At 39.3% G+C, this 16,956-nt stretch overlaps 1 protein-coding gene across 12 annotated transcripts in view; it reads right to left on the reverse strand.

Annotated features, from left to right (window-relative positions):
* Window positions 1-16,956, reverse strand: part of TENM4 (teneurin transmembrane protein 4) — a 1,208,276-nt gene that overhangs the window by 128,360 nt on the left and 1,062,960 nt on the right. For all 12 annotated transcript variants that reach the window (XM_066175594.1, XM_066175595.1, XM_066175593.1 and 9 more), the window contains 2 exons: window positions 14,858-15,052; window positions 10,476-10,676 (listed from right to left, as the gene is read on the reverse strand). In XM_066175594.1, coding sequence (XP_066031691.1) covers window positions 10,476-10,676; window positions 14,858-15,052 — 396 coding nt within the window. The remainder of the gene's footprint in view (window positions 1-10,475; window positions 10,677-14,857; window positions 15,053-16,956) is intronic.

Genomic DNA, 16,956 nt, shown 5'->3' on the forward strand with positions numbered 1-16,956 from the left:
GAAATATAAAGATATAGATGAAAAAACCAGAAGGTGCGTGATCAGCATGATTTAGATAGCGGCAAAGTGCTAAAGACATTCTTCATAACGAAACACATTTTGCAGTTTTATGAAACTCATTGCTGTGATTTGTTGACTCTGTAGTGACATGAACTCCTGTGCTGTTACTGAAGAAGACATTAAGCACATTAGCTTTTAAAATGTTCTTTTTACAAATGTTATAAGGAAAGGATCAAACTAGGGAGCAAGAAAAAACCTGAAAGAAGAGGTGTGGATCTTCTGTCACTGCTAGCAGCAGAACTGTAGCATGAAATCTTCTGAAAACCATCCTGGTTCAGTAGCAAACAGGAAATGCTTGTGTAAGTTCTGTCCATGCCATTCATTGAGGGACCCATTTTTACCTTCAGAGATTATGTACTGAAAGCAATGTCCTCATAATTTAATGCCTTTAAACAAATAATCTGTTTATCTATTTTTAAAGTATACATCAAATATGTAAATATTACTAATGTAGAAATAATAATAATAATTATTTAAGTATATAAATATAAAACCTGTCTTTTTATAACTGCAACTAAACTTTTGGTACCGAGATGACTCTCTGCTCCACTCAAGGGCCTCAATGTGTTTGACGCAGCTCAGTAAAATGAATATGACTGAAAGGTAACAGCTATTTATTTTCTTTACATGGATGAGAAAATTAAGATTAAAGGATGCTCTCTGAAGACTGAAAATGAATCCATCAGCTTTGCTATCACCCCTCATCAGGAAGAGCACTGACCTTCAGCAATGGCTTTGAAATGTGACTTGGGCACCTGAATTTTCACCTCCTGAACACGAAGCCCTGAGGAGCGTGCTGGAATGCCTGCACTGGGGAATGTATATCCTGCATTATAGAGTGACCCTAACCAGGGCACCTGAGTTGGCCTGAATGCTGCTTCTTGCCAGATTTGCAGGAGGGCTGAGTACAGGTCTTCAATGCATGTGCAGGAGGGATAACTGCAACTCTGCAGTTGCAGGAAAGACTGGGTATGCACAAAGGATTATAAACCACATTCAGAACAGAAGAGTAGAGTTTTCACTCTAAGTGGTTGAGCTGTATCTAGGAGAAGGGTTGGTAGAAATCCCTAATAGAAGAAGGGACCCATCTCTGGCCCTCAACAAGACACAAAAGATTAACTTCACTTCAGCTTTTTCCCCCAGTTTTCTCCTGGTATTTAGTTCTTTGCTAAAAAGCAAAAAAAGCATAAAAAACTTTGTGTTTAAATGAAAGACTTCTGCAAATTCCCTTCCAGGTCTCATTTCTCTCTGCAGATCCAAATCAGGAACCAGGGTTCCTCTGTCTGAGATGCCTAATGTGGAGATGAATCAATAGTCCACAGAGCAGCTCCTCACCTGGTGCTGAGCAGATCCAGGAGATGTGTCCATAACTGCCCTGGAACTCACCCTCCATCTCCAAAGTGAGTAATGAAGGAGTTTGGTATAGTAATATACTTAAACTGATGTACGTCTGTCCTCCAAGACTGAGCCTCTAACTCTGTAAGCATACAGGATGGAGCACAATGGGATTCTTGGGAATTCTTGATAGAAACAGTAACAGTGAGAACAGGAGCACAATGTACACCATTAGCTGCACAATGTACACTGGTACAGCTGGGAGGTCTTCTAAAAATGTATCACACTTCAAAGTGCAATTTTAGCTTGCTTCATATTTGCATAAAGGTCTTCCAGTTCCTGTCTGGAAAGTTGTAATTTTGTGTGATGAAATTCCATTAAACTGCTGTGGGGCTTTTTCTCAGCTTCTAGTTTCTACAGTATTTATACTCTATTTTCATCTTTGCTTTAAATGCTAAGGACTGACCATCATGTTGTGTCTAAAGCATGTCCTCTACGGTTGTGATTTACTTTTGTACTTAAGTCAACCTTCCATTATTTATTATTATGAACTCTACTTTAAAGTGTCTCTTGTTGTTGAATAGCAGGACATGAAATGCCAGGTATTGTCAGGCTTCAGTCCTGGAACAGAGATTTGTTGAATAAAAATAAATACCCCAAAGTGCAGGATTGCATTTTCCTCTTTGATGCTTAATTGAATCTCTATGCTTTCTGGGATGTGTTAAAGCTTCCCAGAAAAGAAAAAATTCCTAATATATTAAATGAAGTTCCTAAGAAGGATTCTTCTCTGGGCTAGTTTTAATTTCCTCCCTATGCATAAGGAAGAGATAATTTGACAGCAGAAAACCATTTTGCTCATGCCTAGAAAGAACTGATTTCTCTTCCAATTCTGTACTTTTTTTTTTTTTTCTAAAATAAATTCAACAGATCATTTACAAATGTGTGTGCTGAAGTGATCACAAGCTATATTTGCTTGGGATTCCCTTACTCACAGCTCAGTCCCAATATGGATTCCTTTTTCTTCAGACAACATTTTGCCAAAGAACTTAGAAAAGTTACTGTTATTCATCTTCTTCAAAAGGAGACACAGAACATGCATGAAACATGCAGGGCTGACATATTCAGAAGTTAGATGTCTGTCTATCCACACGAATAGGATAAAGCAGTAGCTGTTCCAGAAAGTTTTTGTTTGCTATGCTGTCCATTTGCCTCAACACTGATCTGAAAGTGACACCTTTACTGAAAAGCAGCAGAGCTCTCTCCTAAGAGCTTTCTAACTTTCGCCTGACAACATCATTAGAAAGTGCTCATTAGTGCAAATTGTGATGATAGTTTTTAGAGTACAAACATCTTGTCATTCGGAAAGGGGCAGAGAGAATATACTAATTCCAGGGCATCCACTTCAGACAGCTTATTAAATCATGTATTTCTGGCCTTCAGTAGACTCCAATCCACTATATGACAATCACTGGTCTTATATTGTCTTTTTCTTACTTGGTTTTGTTATTATTCTGTTTTACTGGCTCACAGACTATTTTCCTTACTATCTAACCTCGGACCTTCTAACTTAGAAGGATAAATAGAATCACAGAATGGTTTGGGTTGGAAGGGTCATTAAAGACCATCTCGTTCTACCCCTCCGCCATAGGGAGGGACACTTTGCAACAGAACAGGTTGCTCAAAGCTCCAGCCAAATGGCCTTGAACACCTTCAGGGATGAGGCACCCATAGCTTTTCTGGGCAGCCTAGTTCAATGTCTCAAATATGATTTGATGAAGCTGAAAACATCCAATAAACCATTGCAGGAACTCTGATTGTGATGACCTCAAACTAGGTTGGAGTGTAAGGTCACAGTCACAGGAGGTGTCTACCAACAACAGCATGGAACTGACTAAACAGCATGGAATTGACTGAATGTCAGTGGAGAAGCCATGACATGGAACCTACAGCCATCCTTGTCAAGCCATGAGTGGCTTTATCCAGTATAATCAAGGTAGTTCATGGTAGAGACTGACTCCACACAAGTATCTGCCCTGCTGATATTGCAGCAGTATCCTGGTTAAAAGTAGGAACAGTCAGCAGCAGAAGTCTAGATTCAAAAATTAAAAGGCTCCTTTCAAAGTCAAACTCAGAGAAGAAGAAAAAACTTGGTCATCCAAGACTTAGTGATACAAAGAATAAGTTCTCAGCGATACAAGCAAACATGCTAATAGCTCAGTCATCCCCAAAACATGATATTTTAACAGTACTCTGTTTAAAACAAGGAATTTAGTATCTTGTGGTGGTGTGAAACTTTTCAAACTAGTCACATTAACATGAGCCCCACTGACTCCAGTACAACATTGCTGTTTTCAGTCAGAAAAGTCTGCAACACAAAGCATAATTGACTGAAACAAAAAGAACTTTTGAGCTCATGGTGTGACTGCTGAGGTCACACTTGGAGATAGGGAAGAATGTTGAACTGAAACTGGCATGTTGAGAATTAGCCCAAAACATTGTAGAAAACAAATAGAGGATGGAATAGTCTTCCCACTGCCTTTGTAGGGGTCCAGAAATTTTCACTTATTACTGCTGATACAAGAGTGAAGCTTTGCTCATTACAGGATGCCTAAGGTCAATGAGAACCAGGGGCTGCTTGTTACATAACTGGACGCACACTATTCTCAGCCTGAGACATGACCTAACCAGAGCAAGAGACTTGTGATCTAATGGTCAGAGACAGACTGATGATATCATTGCTTCCACTGGTTTTGGCCAAGTTTGAAATGACAGCTAGAACACTAGTTTTCAGTTCCTTCAATCTTCCCTTGGTCATTGTGTCTGACTGAGACTGCATGGACTGCTGCAGAGAAGTGGTTAAAAGTAAGATCCTAAACACATCCCAGAGCTGACAGAAGTTTGATGTATCTCTAATTGGCAAGGGAAATGTCCTAAAACAATTTCTCAGCTATCAGATTTTAAGTAGGAATCCATATTTGAAAGGTAAGTTATATTTTCTATCTTAGTGGGAGTTCTCACCCTCCCTTTATTATGTCCCTTTTATCTGCTGAGCACAAAGACACTTGGACTTTTGAAGAACTGGACTCGCCACAAAAATAACCACAGCCTGTTTCAACTATTATCTTTTTTCCACCACATCAGGGTCTCCTTACACACATTTTTAATAAACAAAAGGAAAGGGAGTAAAAGGATATTCAAATGAAAGCCTCCCTGAATATTTTCATTTCAAAGGTTTGGGCAGATTTTAGTCTTTTATTGCATTTTTAATAAAAAGCTTAGAAGACTTTAGAGGCTAAGTTCATCTTGGCAATGGGTAGGCTAAAATCTGTACTCACAAACTCAACTACATAAAAAAAATTAATGTTTTTCACAATGATAGTTCTTACTAACACTGTTGATTTTCTAGATTCACTAATTTCTTCACAATCCACAAAGCAGGTATCTCCCAGGCAGAGCCTGTGAGAGCCTTGTGTGTGCACTGGGCTGTACATACTTTCCCCTTAGAGAGAAAGGTTACTTCTTGGCATACAGAATGGGGAAGATCACAAGTTCAGAAATCAGCATGTTATGCTTCTGTAAGGCAGAGGATGAAATTCCTGCTGCTACAAAATTATTCCTGGCTTTCAATGACCATTAAAGGACCAAAGTAAGGCTTTCAGGGATGAGTCTGCAATTTAGGTATTGAGCCAGTACAGATTTTGATGATATCTTCTGAAGACCAGCTTTGAAGACGCTGCGTTACCAAAGTTTCAACTGCCCCAGACTAAAGTTTCTTACAGCTCTGCCAGGGTAGTGAGATGGACAAATTACAAGCTGAAGGAAGAGCATTCAAAGTGGCCTTTGATTACATAGCTGTGCCTGCTGAGTTTTTCTGAAGTGATGAAGATGTTTATCCATTTCATCATATTCATATTCAGGTGTTGCATCCTGAGGTTTAGTTTTCTTGTTCTTCCTTGTGTGTTTTAAAGCTAAGAAAAAGACAAATTAGCAACTTCTTAGGCATTAAAAGGGGTCTTGGTCTGTAGAAGAGTACAAGCCTGTATCATGTCAGAGCTGTTGTTACATCCATTTTTTACAGAGACATTTTTACCCCTGAAGAAAATAACTGTTTAAAGGAAAACTTAAATGAACATTTTCTAAGGATGGATTTTTATCTTGGTGGCCTTGGGCATGGCACAAAGTTAACATGACATTTTGTTTTCAGAAGTTGACAGCAGTAAGGCCAAGGAAATTAAATTTTTTCACACATGTTGTGTTAGCCCTGGTGTTGTTTGAACAATAGGATACAACATTGTCTGATAAAATGTATGAGAGCTGCTTCTGTGACTGTGTGTGTGTGTGTGCAATAGTCTCCTGCACAACTCCTGGTGAAAAAAAAGACATTTCAATGTAAAGGTGCATTTACTTCAACTTAACTCTTTAAAAAAAGTTCATTCTTCATGGTCTTGATCTATTAATTGGAATAGGGAAAAGATGCCTGTTTCAATGAACTGTACCAACTTTGTGGTGGGGAACTCTGTTAGGTGCTACCTGAAAGACTTTCACCATCGTTAATTTATACAACTAAACTGATACTAAAAAAAATCAGTCATTAACATTAACTGATACAGGGTCTTAAATCTAACCACTGTTTGTGAATAGCTTTCAACTGATCCATACTCCTTCAGAGTAAATAGGAACTTTTCCATTGATCTCAATTTGCTGTGCAATAATTGATAAGAATATGGCTTCCCTGCAACCAGAGACATGGATTCACACATCATGCTTGTTTTATTTTAAATCTAACTTCTCAACCTACTGAAAGTAAGTATAGTCATGGAAAGTGGTAAATACCTGGACTTCTGCTACCCTGTGGCTACCCACACTATTTCCCCACTGTGTTTGGAGGCCAGATTTATCTAAGAATAACTGCCATATGTAATTCTCCACAACCCTTTAGCAAAGCTTGATAATTTGCATTTGCTTAAGGCAAATTTTTAATGCCTAAATATTTTCATGATCGCAGACCTTTATAACAAAGTGTGTCAGTAAGTCACTGGGAAGCAGCATTTCATCCCTGCCACAGTGAAGACAAAAGGACAATCATAAAGTCAAATGCCATATCCTCGGAAAACCATGTTAGCAGCAGAAGTGATGAGAGGAGCTGTAAGAGGACCAAGTATTAGATTTCATGAGATATGGTCATGCAAGTTCAGCCTCAGTCTCTGGCCAGGCACGGTCTCTCAGTCTTTTCAAAATGTGATGTAAAATATAATAACTTCTTACTTCATTACTGAGCCCCAGCTTCCAATTTCTAAGTCCTACCATTAAATGTACAGCCCATGATTTTATGTGTCCACTGGCAATTCAGGACTACCACATACAAAGTACTAATCCTATTACTGCTCTTCTCCAGTGTATTTTTAAGGGTCTGAAGTACTGCCTGGATGTCAACCATGCATAAACTGCATGAGTCATTATGAATGAGTGATGGAGAAGGAATCCTTATCTGCATGCAGGTCAATCTACAACCACTGCCCAGAAAAAAATCAGTACACTTAAGACACAGAGAACATAATTCCTATTGCTGCTTTGTATATTCAACTTTGCAATGATTTGAATGAATACTGTGCATATGAAGATGTCAAATACCAAAGACAGAACAGTGTGCAAATCATTGATTTATATTTGAGGAGAGTGAAGGAATCATTAATTCCTTTAATAATGGTTTTGCATCCAAGCCTAATACTGTTTTGATGGGCCTGAGATTATACTGATGCATCACTGAGATCCCTCTGGTAAATGGTGCATTCCCCCAATGCAGATGACATGACTCACCTATTCATTTTACTGCAGTCAGCAAACATGTCTTATGGTATGTGGTGTGCTGCCTCTTGATTAGCCAGAAATAGTTGCCCCAGTTTAAATAGGTCAGGATTGAGACTATTTCACACAGCAAGCTCTGTTTCACACTGCAGCACAGGCCATTTCATTCTTCCCACTACACTCAGACAATGAGAGGTTAAGAGATCTGCCCCATAATGGCTTCACTAGTTGCCAGACAGGGCTTATAAGAGGTGAAGGCAGATGGCCCCCACAAAAGCTTGGGATACAGAGGATCTGTGATAGCAGACTGGAGGAATGGGATTAGGATCAGTGGTTCCTTAATTGCCTTTCTTGTACCAAGTGTTGCCTTGGACTTTTTAGCTGAACTGGGTTATAAAGGACTTTTTTGAATTTGCTTGTGCAACAGTACTAAGATGCAAAAGGGAAGTGATTTAATTATCCTATAGAGAAATCAAAATACAACTTTTATTCCTCAGTACAAGTTATCTCTGGAATTATTTCCGTATCCTTCTCTAAGAACCTCTTTCTAGTATTTGGGAATTGGCAAAAAACCCCAGTGTATACTGAGGGAAGAATGATCCTACAAAACTGTCCCTTACATGAAAGGGTGGAATATGTTTGAGAAGCATTTTCCCTGAGTGACAATTCTGAGGTAGTATGGCAGCAGCCCTGTCTCAGCATATTTTGGCAGTGGGCAGACACAGAAACCAAAAGAAACCTCAAAATATGTAACTACTTCTTACAATGCAGTTCAGAATAGGAATCTCTCACAAGAGATTGAACTGACACAGCTTATCTATGAAGGCTGAGTTGAATGAAAACAGATAATATAAAAGGAAAACAGAAATCTCTGTAATATTGTTTTGTGAAAAGTGAGGGTTTTACCCAGTAATGTGTTCTCTAAGATTACCACTAAAGGCAGGTAAAATCTACCTACTTGGCTGAAAGATGCAGTGTAAGGTTCAAAGAGGCTCTAGTTTTACTTTCTACATATGACAGTCCACAGACTTCAGCTACTGCTTCCATACTGCCTGATACCCTAAATGAATACAGCATACAGCACTGTAGACAGGTACTATTCTTAACTTCAAGGTGGTAAGAGCTGGAAAATCCACTGTGCCTGCTCATATTCTGGAATTTCAGGCAATTACTCTGTTTCCAGGTTATGCCTCTCCACGTGGTTTATGAAAGGGGCCGCCTTTGGCACAAATCCATGTGGGCACAGTTCTACAGATTTCACTGGGATTGAACACAGTCCTAACTGCTTTGCTGAGGGTGATTTCTGCAAGTACTTAGTTCTTTCCTGTTTGGTCCTGTTTTATAGGACAATAAAAATTTGTCCCTTTTAGATCCTTCTACAGAACCTCCACCCCAGTGGGCTGGACAGTGTGTTATTACATGCAATAGCATGCCTGCTCACTCTATTTTAATGATGCAAGAAAAGTACCACATATCCTGTGAGTAAATCTGTCTTTCAAATCAAGTCATCAATTCAGTGGAAGGGTCTGGGCTCGAAATGGAAGTTTACAAATCACCTTAGCTGTGATTTTAGCTGTGAGGCACAATAACCTGAATGTTACAAGCATCTCAGTGAGGAAAAAGGTCTTCGAATGATGCTCAAGTTTGTCTCAAATAACTTCATGCTGCCAAAAAAAGTTTGTACTAGATGGATTTATAAAAGCAGTATAAGGAAAGCTTATAAATCATCTGTACATGACCCTGCAGGTTAACAATGGGAAAGTGAATTGTGTTTGCTCACAGAAATAAACATTTTTCCAAACCCATCTCTGCAATCCCCAAACCTTTGTACAAACACAGAACAATGACTCAATTATGAACTATGCTACAAACTACAAATACATGACTACCTTTCCCCTTATGGTGCTTTTAAAAATAAACCCACAGAGTATGGAATTGAAGATGGTAACATGGGGAAAGGAAAAGCCTGGCACCAAATTTATCTTCCCTTCAATGCCTGATAGCTTCCCTACCTGTGTCTGCAAAACTTTTGATCAACCTAGTTTCAGCCCCAGGCAAGTAGACTAGGGCTCCTCTTCTGCTCATTCTTTAGTCCAGTCAATTTTACTTTATGACAAGCTTCTAAAATCCAGACTAAATGATGATTGTCAAAAGGGTTTTCTTATGTTCTTAGCACCAGTTTATTCAGTTTGCCTCATCCTTGGAAATTACTCTCTGAAAATACTTGCAAACAGTTAGCCTGATTTTCTTTACTCGTGATAGCAATTCCTCAGTGAAAATGTTGTTTACATAATTTTTCTACTATATCAAATCTCCTAATAGCTTTTATTTTTTTTTTTTTTTTTTGGGCTGCTTTGCTGAAAATTCCTTTCATTTCACTGCCTATACTGAGATGCCCTGGATTTCTGGCCTAGTTCCACTCCAGTTGTGTAAGGTATAGAAACTGCATTGCTGGGGTGTCTTTTTTTGTGAGCACACAGTAAAGGACAAAAGCCAAAGAGGACTGACACTCCATAGGTTCTGACTATTTCATGTATTCCACTATCTCTCAGTGTGGCCTCTAAGAGCTAATTGCATTTGGAAGAAAAGGGTCCTGAACAGGTTTTCTTTAGCCCTCAATTCACTTACCTGATGCAGATTTTGAGCAAGATGCCCATTCAGAGGAGGAATGAAGGTCGCTGTTCCAAACCTCCACACAAAACTGCCCATAAAAATGCATCTTCTTGGTAGCTGCTTGTGCTAATAAATACTTTTACTCAGTAAACTTATTTTTTAGTTGGTAGATGACAGTCTTTAAACATGAACCTCATGAGGCACTCATCCTCCTCTAGCCTAGAAAAGCACAAGCTTTGAATTCAGAAGGGAAAGGAGATCTGACAGATTACCAAATCTTCCTTCTTGTTTATAGCCACTAAAGATTATTTAGTTATCTCCTAAAAATCAAAACAGACCCTTTATTGGCTACTGGGCTTCATCAAGAACTATCACCAGAACAAGAAGTTATATGTAGACCATCAATTGCATTTACAGCCATATAATGAACAATTGCAAGCCTAGGTGGCTTTAATGGAGTTATTTATGATATTACTCTCTGCTCAGCAATGGTAGCAGAATTATTTATGAAGTTGAGCTATGGAATTTCTCCTTCTGGTCATGCCCTACATGTGCTTCACTGGAATACATCTGTAGCTTTTTTTTTTTTTTTTTGCAGATCTAAGTCTGAGTATTTCACAAAGTTTAACTATAGACCAAGAGTAAGTCAGTGCTGACGTTACCGATTGAGCAGTCGTGGCCAGTCCAGTTGGGATCGCAGCTGCAAAGCCCAGTATCCGGGAGGAAGGTCCCATGACCAGAGCACTGATCCAGACAAGTGGCTCTTGGGGTCTCACAATTTGTTCCTCCCCAGCCAACCGAACAGTGACATTCTCCTCGGACACACACGCCTCGTCCCGAGCAGGTAGGATCCATGCAGTCAACTGTGAGAAGGAAGAGGAAGCAGACAGAGAAAGCAAATGGGAAGTTCAGGAAAAAAGCTTATCAGACTGCCGTCTAGACAAACATATTTACACAGTATCTCAAGGTTTCAACCAAAAAGTCCTGCTGTGAACAAAACAGATGCTTTGTGCAAGAAGTCAGTGGCCCTAAAAAGCAGTGAGACCTAAAACACCTACGTGAAAAACAGAGAAAAATATAGCAATGAAATCCATTTTTGTATGCAGGTCTGCACTACTAAGTGATCTTTCTGGTAGGAACAGGCTAATATTAATTAAGAATAGAACAAGAATAATATTCTATTGCACACATAGTGTGTCTTCATTTATTCTATTAGAATAACCTAAATTACTATTACTAATGAATTTGAAGCTAAGCCCTAGTTTTCTGAGAGAGAACTTTGCATAAAGGTTCAGCAGAAGCTGACATTCTTATTCAGAAAAATACATGCTTAAATTGAAGAATGTGCTTCAATCTATCCAGGTTTCATGGAGACTTAAAGAAATTTCACATTGAAATATATCCATAGACGTTTTTTCTGGAATAAGGAAAACAGAATAATGCCTTTTTTTTATAATGGTGTTCTGGTTTTATTTTTGATCAGTTAATACTCTTTTTTTAAATGTCTGAGGTTTACTTTCCCCTCCACCAAAGAGGCACTTTCCTAACAAGATTGGAGACCATTTAGTTAGGCGTATAGCAATGTACACCAAAAGACCGATTGTACTCCCTTCCTGATTTCTGAGTTGTGTTATGTAGGCAACTGTCAGCTGCTCTGCCCACAGGGGAATTTCACCCAGCAATCGAAAAATATGAAATGCACCAGACACCCTCCCAGAAAAACTGACTGGAGGAGTTGATCGTCTACTTATAGATAAAAGCTGATAAGACAGCCTAGAGAAATTCCTCCTGTCTTTTGAAACACTGTGTGGCAGTTCCCTGGGGATAGGTGACAAGTGTCAGTCTGGCTAAGAAGCACAGGAAAACTGTCCAGCTTCTGGCCCTGATAGAGCAGAGCAGAACATGGCCACCGCACACATGGCAGGTTTGTGGTTTGGTTTTTAACCCTGGAAAAGTTAGTAAGAATTCCACTGACCTGTTTAAGATCCAGAAACCTTAAAAGGAAACACCACAGCTGCTCTGATAATTCCCTGGATTCTCAAACCCTTCTCAGTCTGACAAGTAATGGCTCAGTTATTACTATCCCAAGGCATGAGAGAGAATTTTCTTTTTTGTTTGATTCCTGGAGCTCTGCTCATAGCTGGAACAATCCTCAAAAATTTTAAGAGGCTGGAAAGGATGAGTCCATAAATCTCCTTCACTGTTAGCAAGCTGGGAGCAAGGGTGCCAATTTTAGCATGAGACCCTTGAAGCCCTGGCCCTGTTCTTTCTCAGCAGAAATAAGTATGAAAAGGACTAAGGGATGAAGTAGCAGCCTCGTCCGTTCTCAGCAGATGGTTTGAACATAGAGAACAAAGATCACAGGCTAACTGACAAGAGGCTACCTCCAGGCAATTAATCATCCCCTCTGAAGGTCAATTGGGAAAAAGGTGAGTTTTACAGGGGCCTCCATCACAGGAGGCAGACAATCTGCTATCTCAGCTCTAACACAGATGATTATAGGAGGGGAATGTGCATGTCAGAACCCCCCATTTATCATAATCCCAAGGCCATTTTTCATGTTGAAATGAGCCCTTTCAGAAAATGTCACACACAATGGTTACTTTAATCTCAGCCTCACTAGTTCTATCTCTTTAGGCTTTCTGCACCATCGGAAGGGCCCTGGGACAGGATAACAGGCTTCTGCTTTCTTCTTAATCAATTGCTTAGTGGATTTGGAGTACAATGGTATATTTTTAGGGAGTTCTGCTTGACAAATTTAGCTGCTCAGCTCTGGAAGAAGCAGAGATGGGGAGCTGGGCATGAGGGCAGAGCAGACAAGATCTAGTATACCTGGAAAAGAAAAAAAATAAGCGTATGTCTGTGTTGTTGGTTGGAAAATGCTCCAAATGGTCAAATTCTTGGTTGGAAAATGCCCTGTTTATAGTTTAGCCTTGTGCAGAATCTTTGCCAGGGAGATAAATCATGCAGCAAGCAAGGTTAGTGCCTCTTCTACACTTTTCCCCAATATGTTTCATGCTTCATTGGTCACACAAGTTATTAGACTTATTCGGTGCCCAAAGAGTAACTTCTCATATTTCACTGCTTAAATTTGCTCCCTTCCCTGCAATGTCTTGCTGGCTTAGGCCATGCCTTATAAAATATGGGCCAATAAACTAAGGAAGGAGAAAAGAAAAACTTGCGTAGGATTGTTGGCTGATGTTTTATAAACATTGCTGAACTTCTATGGGGAAAAAAGAAAAGACAGAAGAAACTCTGGAACGAAAACCCATTATAAACATGGACCAAGAAGTGAAGCTACGAGAACTGAGAAATAATAAAAAGTAATCAATACCAGATGGCCGATTTTAGAAGAGAAATTAAAGAGTAAAAGCAATTTTAAAAACAGTATAAATCAACTTTTTTACTAAATCTAAATATGTGTATATATATTCTCAAGATTTCCCACATGGCGTATTTCTGAGTTGCTCCCCCCCCTCACAACATAATACAAATTATGCCTTGAATATCAAAAACATGCATGCTTGGAAAAGTACTAAACAGCCCATAAGAAAAACCATGTTCTCTTTGTTCTTCCTCCTTTTTCAAGTTTTTGACCTAGTGGGACTGACACTGTCCCTCACTACAGAGATAACATGAAATAACTGAGAAGTGCCTGGCTTTTCTGCTTTAAACGTGACCAGGGAAATAAAGGTTCCTGTTAGAAAAAGGGCAAATCCCACTCTGATTTACACACATTAAACACTTCTGGCTGGAGGCAAAATCAGGATCTTTTCATTTCTGTTTATCCAGTAAAGATATGATCTAGTAAATAGGAGGTCTACAGAGATACTTTAAAGATACTTTAGTAGTCACAATCTTTGGGTTTTGCATGCCCCACAGCTTCACTGAATTGTGCTTTAAGTCAAAATGAGGTTTTCTCAAGAGATGCCTTATTGTTATAAAAGCTGATACTGTCTTCGTCTCTAACATTTACTGAAGCCATGCTCATCAGAGATGTCCCATTCCAGTACGTTTAACACATCAAAAGAATTGCTAGATTAGATGCCATTTGAATGTCTGAATCCAATTCAGCCTATTTTCATTGCCTATAAAATAAAGCCATTTCAGATAAATCTTTATCCTGCATACATGAAGACAACCATTAATTAATTCAAGCCGTTGTCATTCTTAAATGTATCAAATGACGTCTTTAATCTATCAGTGGTGAAGAGGCCTTACACATGTACTTGTAGAAGTGCAATGTAAGAATAATTATTTATCAGGTCACCAGCATAGAATTCCAGGAACAGTTTTCAAAAGTTTAAACATTATTCTTTAAATAATACACTTTTGGATACATTTTTATACTCTCTGAATGATTTATACAGTTGCAAAACTGTCCAGTTTTTCATTAGCAGTAAGAAGCAGTCACAGACTCAGGAAGATATAGGTTTATGTTGGCAGGTGAGTTCCTACACAAAAAAGATTAAAGATAAATACTAAAAGCAGCCATAAATCTAAATGTAAATGAGAAATGTTTGGGGGCTAATGTGAGAAAAAAAGCTATGGAAGAGCCATTAAAATAATATCTGACTTTGAAGCAGAATTTAATTCAAGTCCTGAGCATTTCTAAGCTTTTAAAGCTGACAAGGATCAGGGACTTTCTCTCACACGCCACCATTTTGTGTTTGTAAGCAAGTGAAATTGCTTGGCATAGCACAGCAGAGAAGAAAGCACTGTAAAAGTAATTATACGTTTAGATGTGTAAATGGAAACGATGCTTTAATAAGAACATTTGAACATATGATTAGATGTTCTGGTCTTTCAACTAGATTCTTCTATCTGCAGCATTTGATGGCTTTTCATCCAATTATTGAGCAAGTATGATAGCTAACGAGAAGTTATGACAACATATCATTTTTATGTTGTATCCATCTATTGTATCTCTAAGGTGCCTATTACTGTTCTGTTTAAGTGCCAGTCCGATTCTGAATTGCCTCCACCATATAATTACAGAACAACAATCAAAGCAAAAGGCTAAATGAATGCATCTTGCAAATACCTTCTTCACAGCTCTTGCCTTTGTATCCCGGGTTGCAGATACAGGTGCCCATGATGCACGTGCCATGGTTATTGCAGGAGACATCAATGCACTGGTTGGTTGGGACATCACACTCCGCTCCCTTCCAGCCGCTGTGGCACAAGCACCTTCCTTTCATGTACTGCCCGTTTCCACTGCACAGCACTGGGCAGGACGCTGTGGGCAGACAACAAAAAACACATTAAAACAAATGGAAAATCACTTCAAAAAGGAGCCAAGAGCCCAGCAAGTGATTTACATTCTTTATACACAGTCTTCACCGGGTTACGTTGCTGTTTGTTCTGCCAAAACCAAATCTTTTACATGGATGATGCCCAGCTTGTTAACTGTATTCTCCTATGAGTGTTTAAAATAAACAAAAAGTGCCCTTAAGTTAGACTATCTTCTTGCTTTGTGTCTCTGATACCTTTTTTCACTAAATAAACTCATAGTTTTCTTATGTTCTGATTTTACAATGTACAACATCTTCTTTCAGAAGTATCACTGACCTTAGATTGCTTATCACTACCCCTCACCTGCTGCCAGACTTTCCTTGACACTGCCTCTTCTGTGGACCTCAGTGGCACACAGATAACTCCCCTGTTTTTTGGGGGGTTAACTCCCAGCTTTATGGGTTTCAATTGCTTTGCTCAGAACCCAGAATGCCACACTGAGACTATTTCCCTGATTTAGCTCATGTCATACCATCAGCTACCAACTTTCTCCCCTGAAAGGGTTGTTAAGCACTGGAACAAGCTGCCCAGGGAAGTGACTCAGTCACCATCCCTTGTGGAATCTAAAAGATGTGTGGGTGTGGAATATAGGGATATGGCTTAGTGGTGGACTTGGCAGTGCTGGGTAAATAGCTGAACTTGATGAAAAGAGTTTTGAAGGTCTTTTCCAACTTTAACAATTCTGTAGTTCTAAATGAATGTCCAGCCCTCATTTTTGGTTACCACCTCCGCTGGATTCAATTCATCACCAGCCACAATGTAAAACTGGCCTCTACTCTTTCCAAGCTCCCTGTAATAAAAGCTGGGTAAATCTGTCCTCTGAAATTTGTAACATTTATAAAGGATTCAAAAAAGGATTTTTTAATTGTCCTTCTTTTTAATTGTCCTTGTCAGAAAAGTCAGCCGACTCTCAAGGCCACACAGATACAGGATTTCTTCCCTGTGATAAAGTGAAGAAGAGGAAGATGACAAGCTCAAGCTGTGGCATGATAGATCCCAGGATTAAGCATTTTCAGAGCTAAATTTGGAAACTGCCAGGCAGAGCTGGATGGGATGAACTGATGGATACAGAACAGGTTCCCCAAGGAAGAAGAGGGCATCAAGGACCAAACATTAGCCTCCATGACCACAGCTTTTTGTCATCACTGCTCTCCAAGCCTTCTCCAGTGCCTTTCAGATGATGCCTTCTCCTTATTCCATTCTCCACACCAGCCACATTATGTTCCTTTTGTCCTCTGCTCTGATTTTCTCAAAGAAGATGCTGAATTCAGTCCCTCAGGAACAATAGCCTTTTCCTGTTCACTGTACCTTGAGACTTCTTGCTTAAGTCCTGTTCTCTTTCATTTCATTTTGCTGAAACTCAGTTGCAAGGACATATATTCAACACAGACTGCTCTTGTTCACTGTTGCACGTCAGCCTTAGGTGAGAGCAGCTGGCCTCCTCATCTGCCTCTCAGAAAGGCAATTTATGAACAGTTTTATGCAGGACAAATATGAAATGAATATTCCATTCTGCTGCTTAATTCAATTGCATTAGGTATGTGATGAATTCTCTCTTGCTTTGGTCCTGACTTTGATTATGTATGGGAAGGGGTATTACATGGTTAAGGAAAGCTTCCCTCTCCTTCTCTTCCCATCTTTTCAGACAGTAATCTCACAAAGTGCATCATGAGTTGTTTCCACGCGTCCTTGTAGTCAAGTCAGTTTTAGTGTTCCAGAACTACAGCAGCCTCAATAAAGTACAAAGCATTGTCAACTCTGGCTATTAAACCAGTTCAATATGCAGTGAACTACACTTGCCTGACCAAGAAAGAAGAGGTTTAGGAAAGAAAGGAATTTGGCAAGTGT

The sequence above is a fragment of the Chamaea fasciata genome, unplaced genomic scaffold (assembly GCF_029207755.1).
Source record: "Chamaea fasciata isolate MVZ Bird 193981 ecotype frontalis unplaced genomic scaffold, bChaFas1.0.hap1 SCAF_2, whole genome shotgun sequence".
In the NCBI taxonomy this organism is placed as follows: domain Eukaryota; kingdom Metazoa; phylum Chordata; class Aves; order Passeriformes; family Sylviidae; genus Chamaea; species Chamaea fasciata.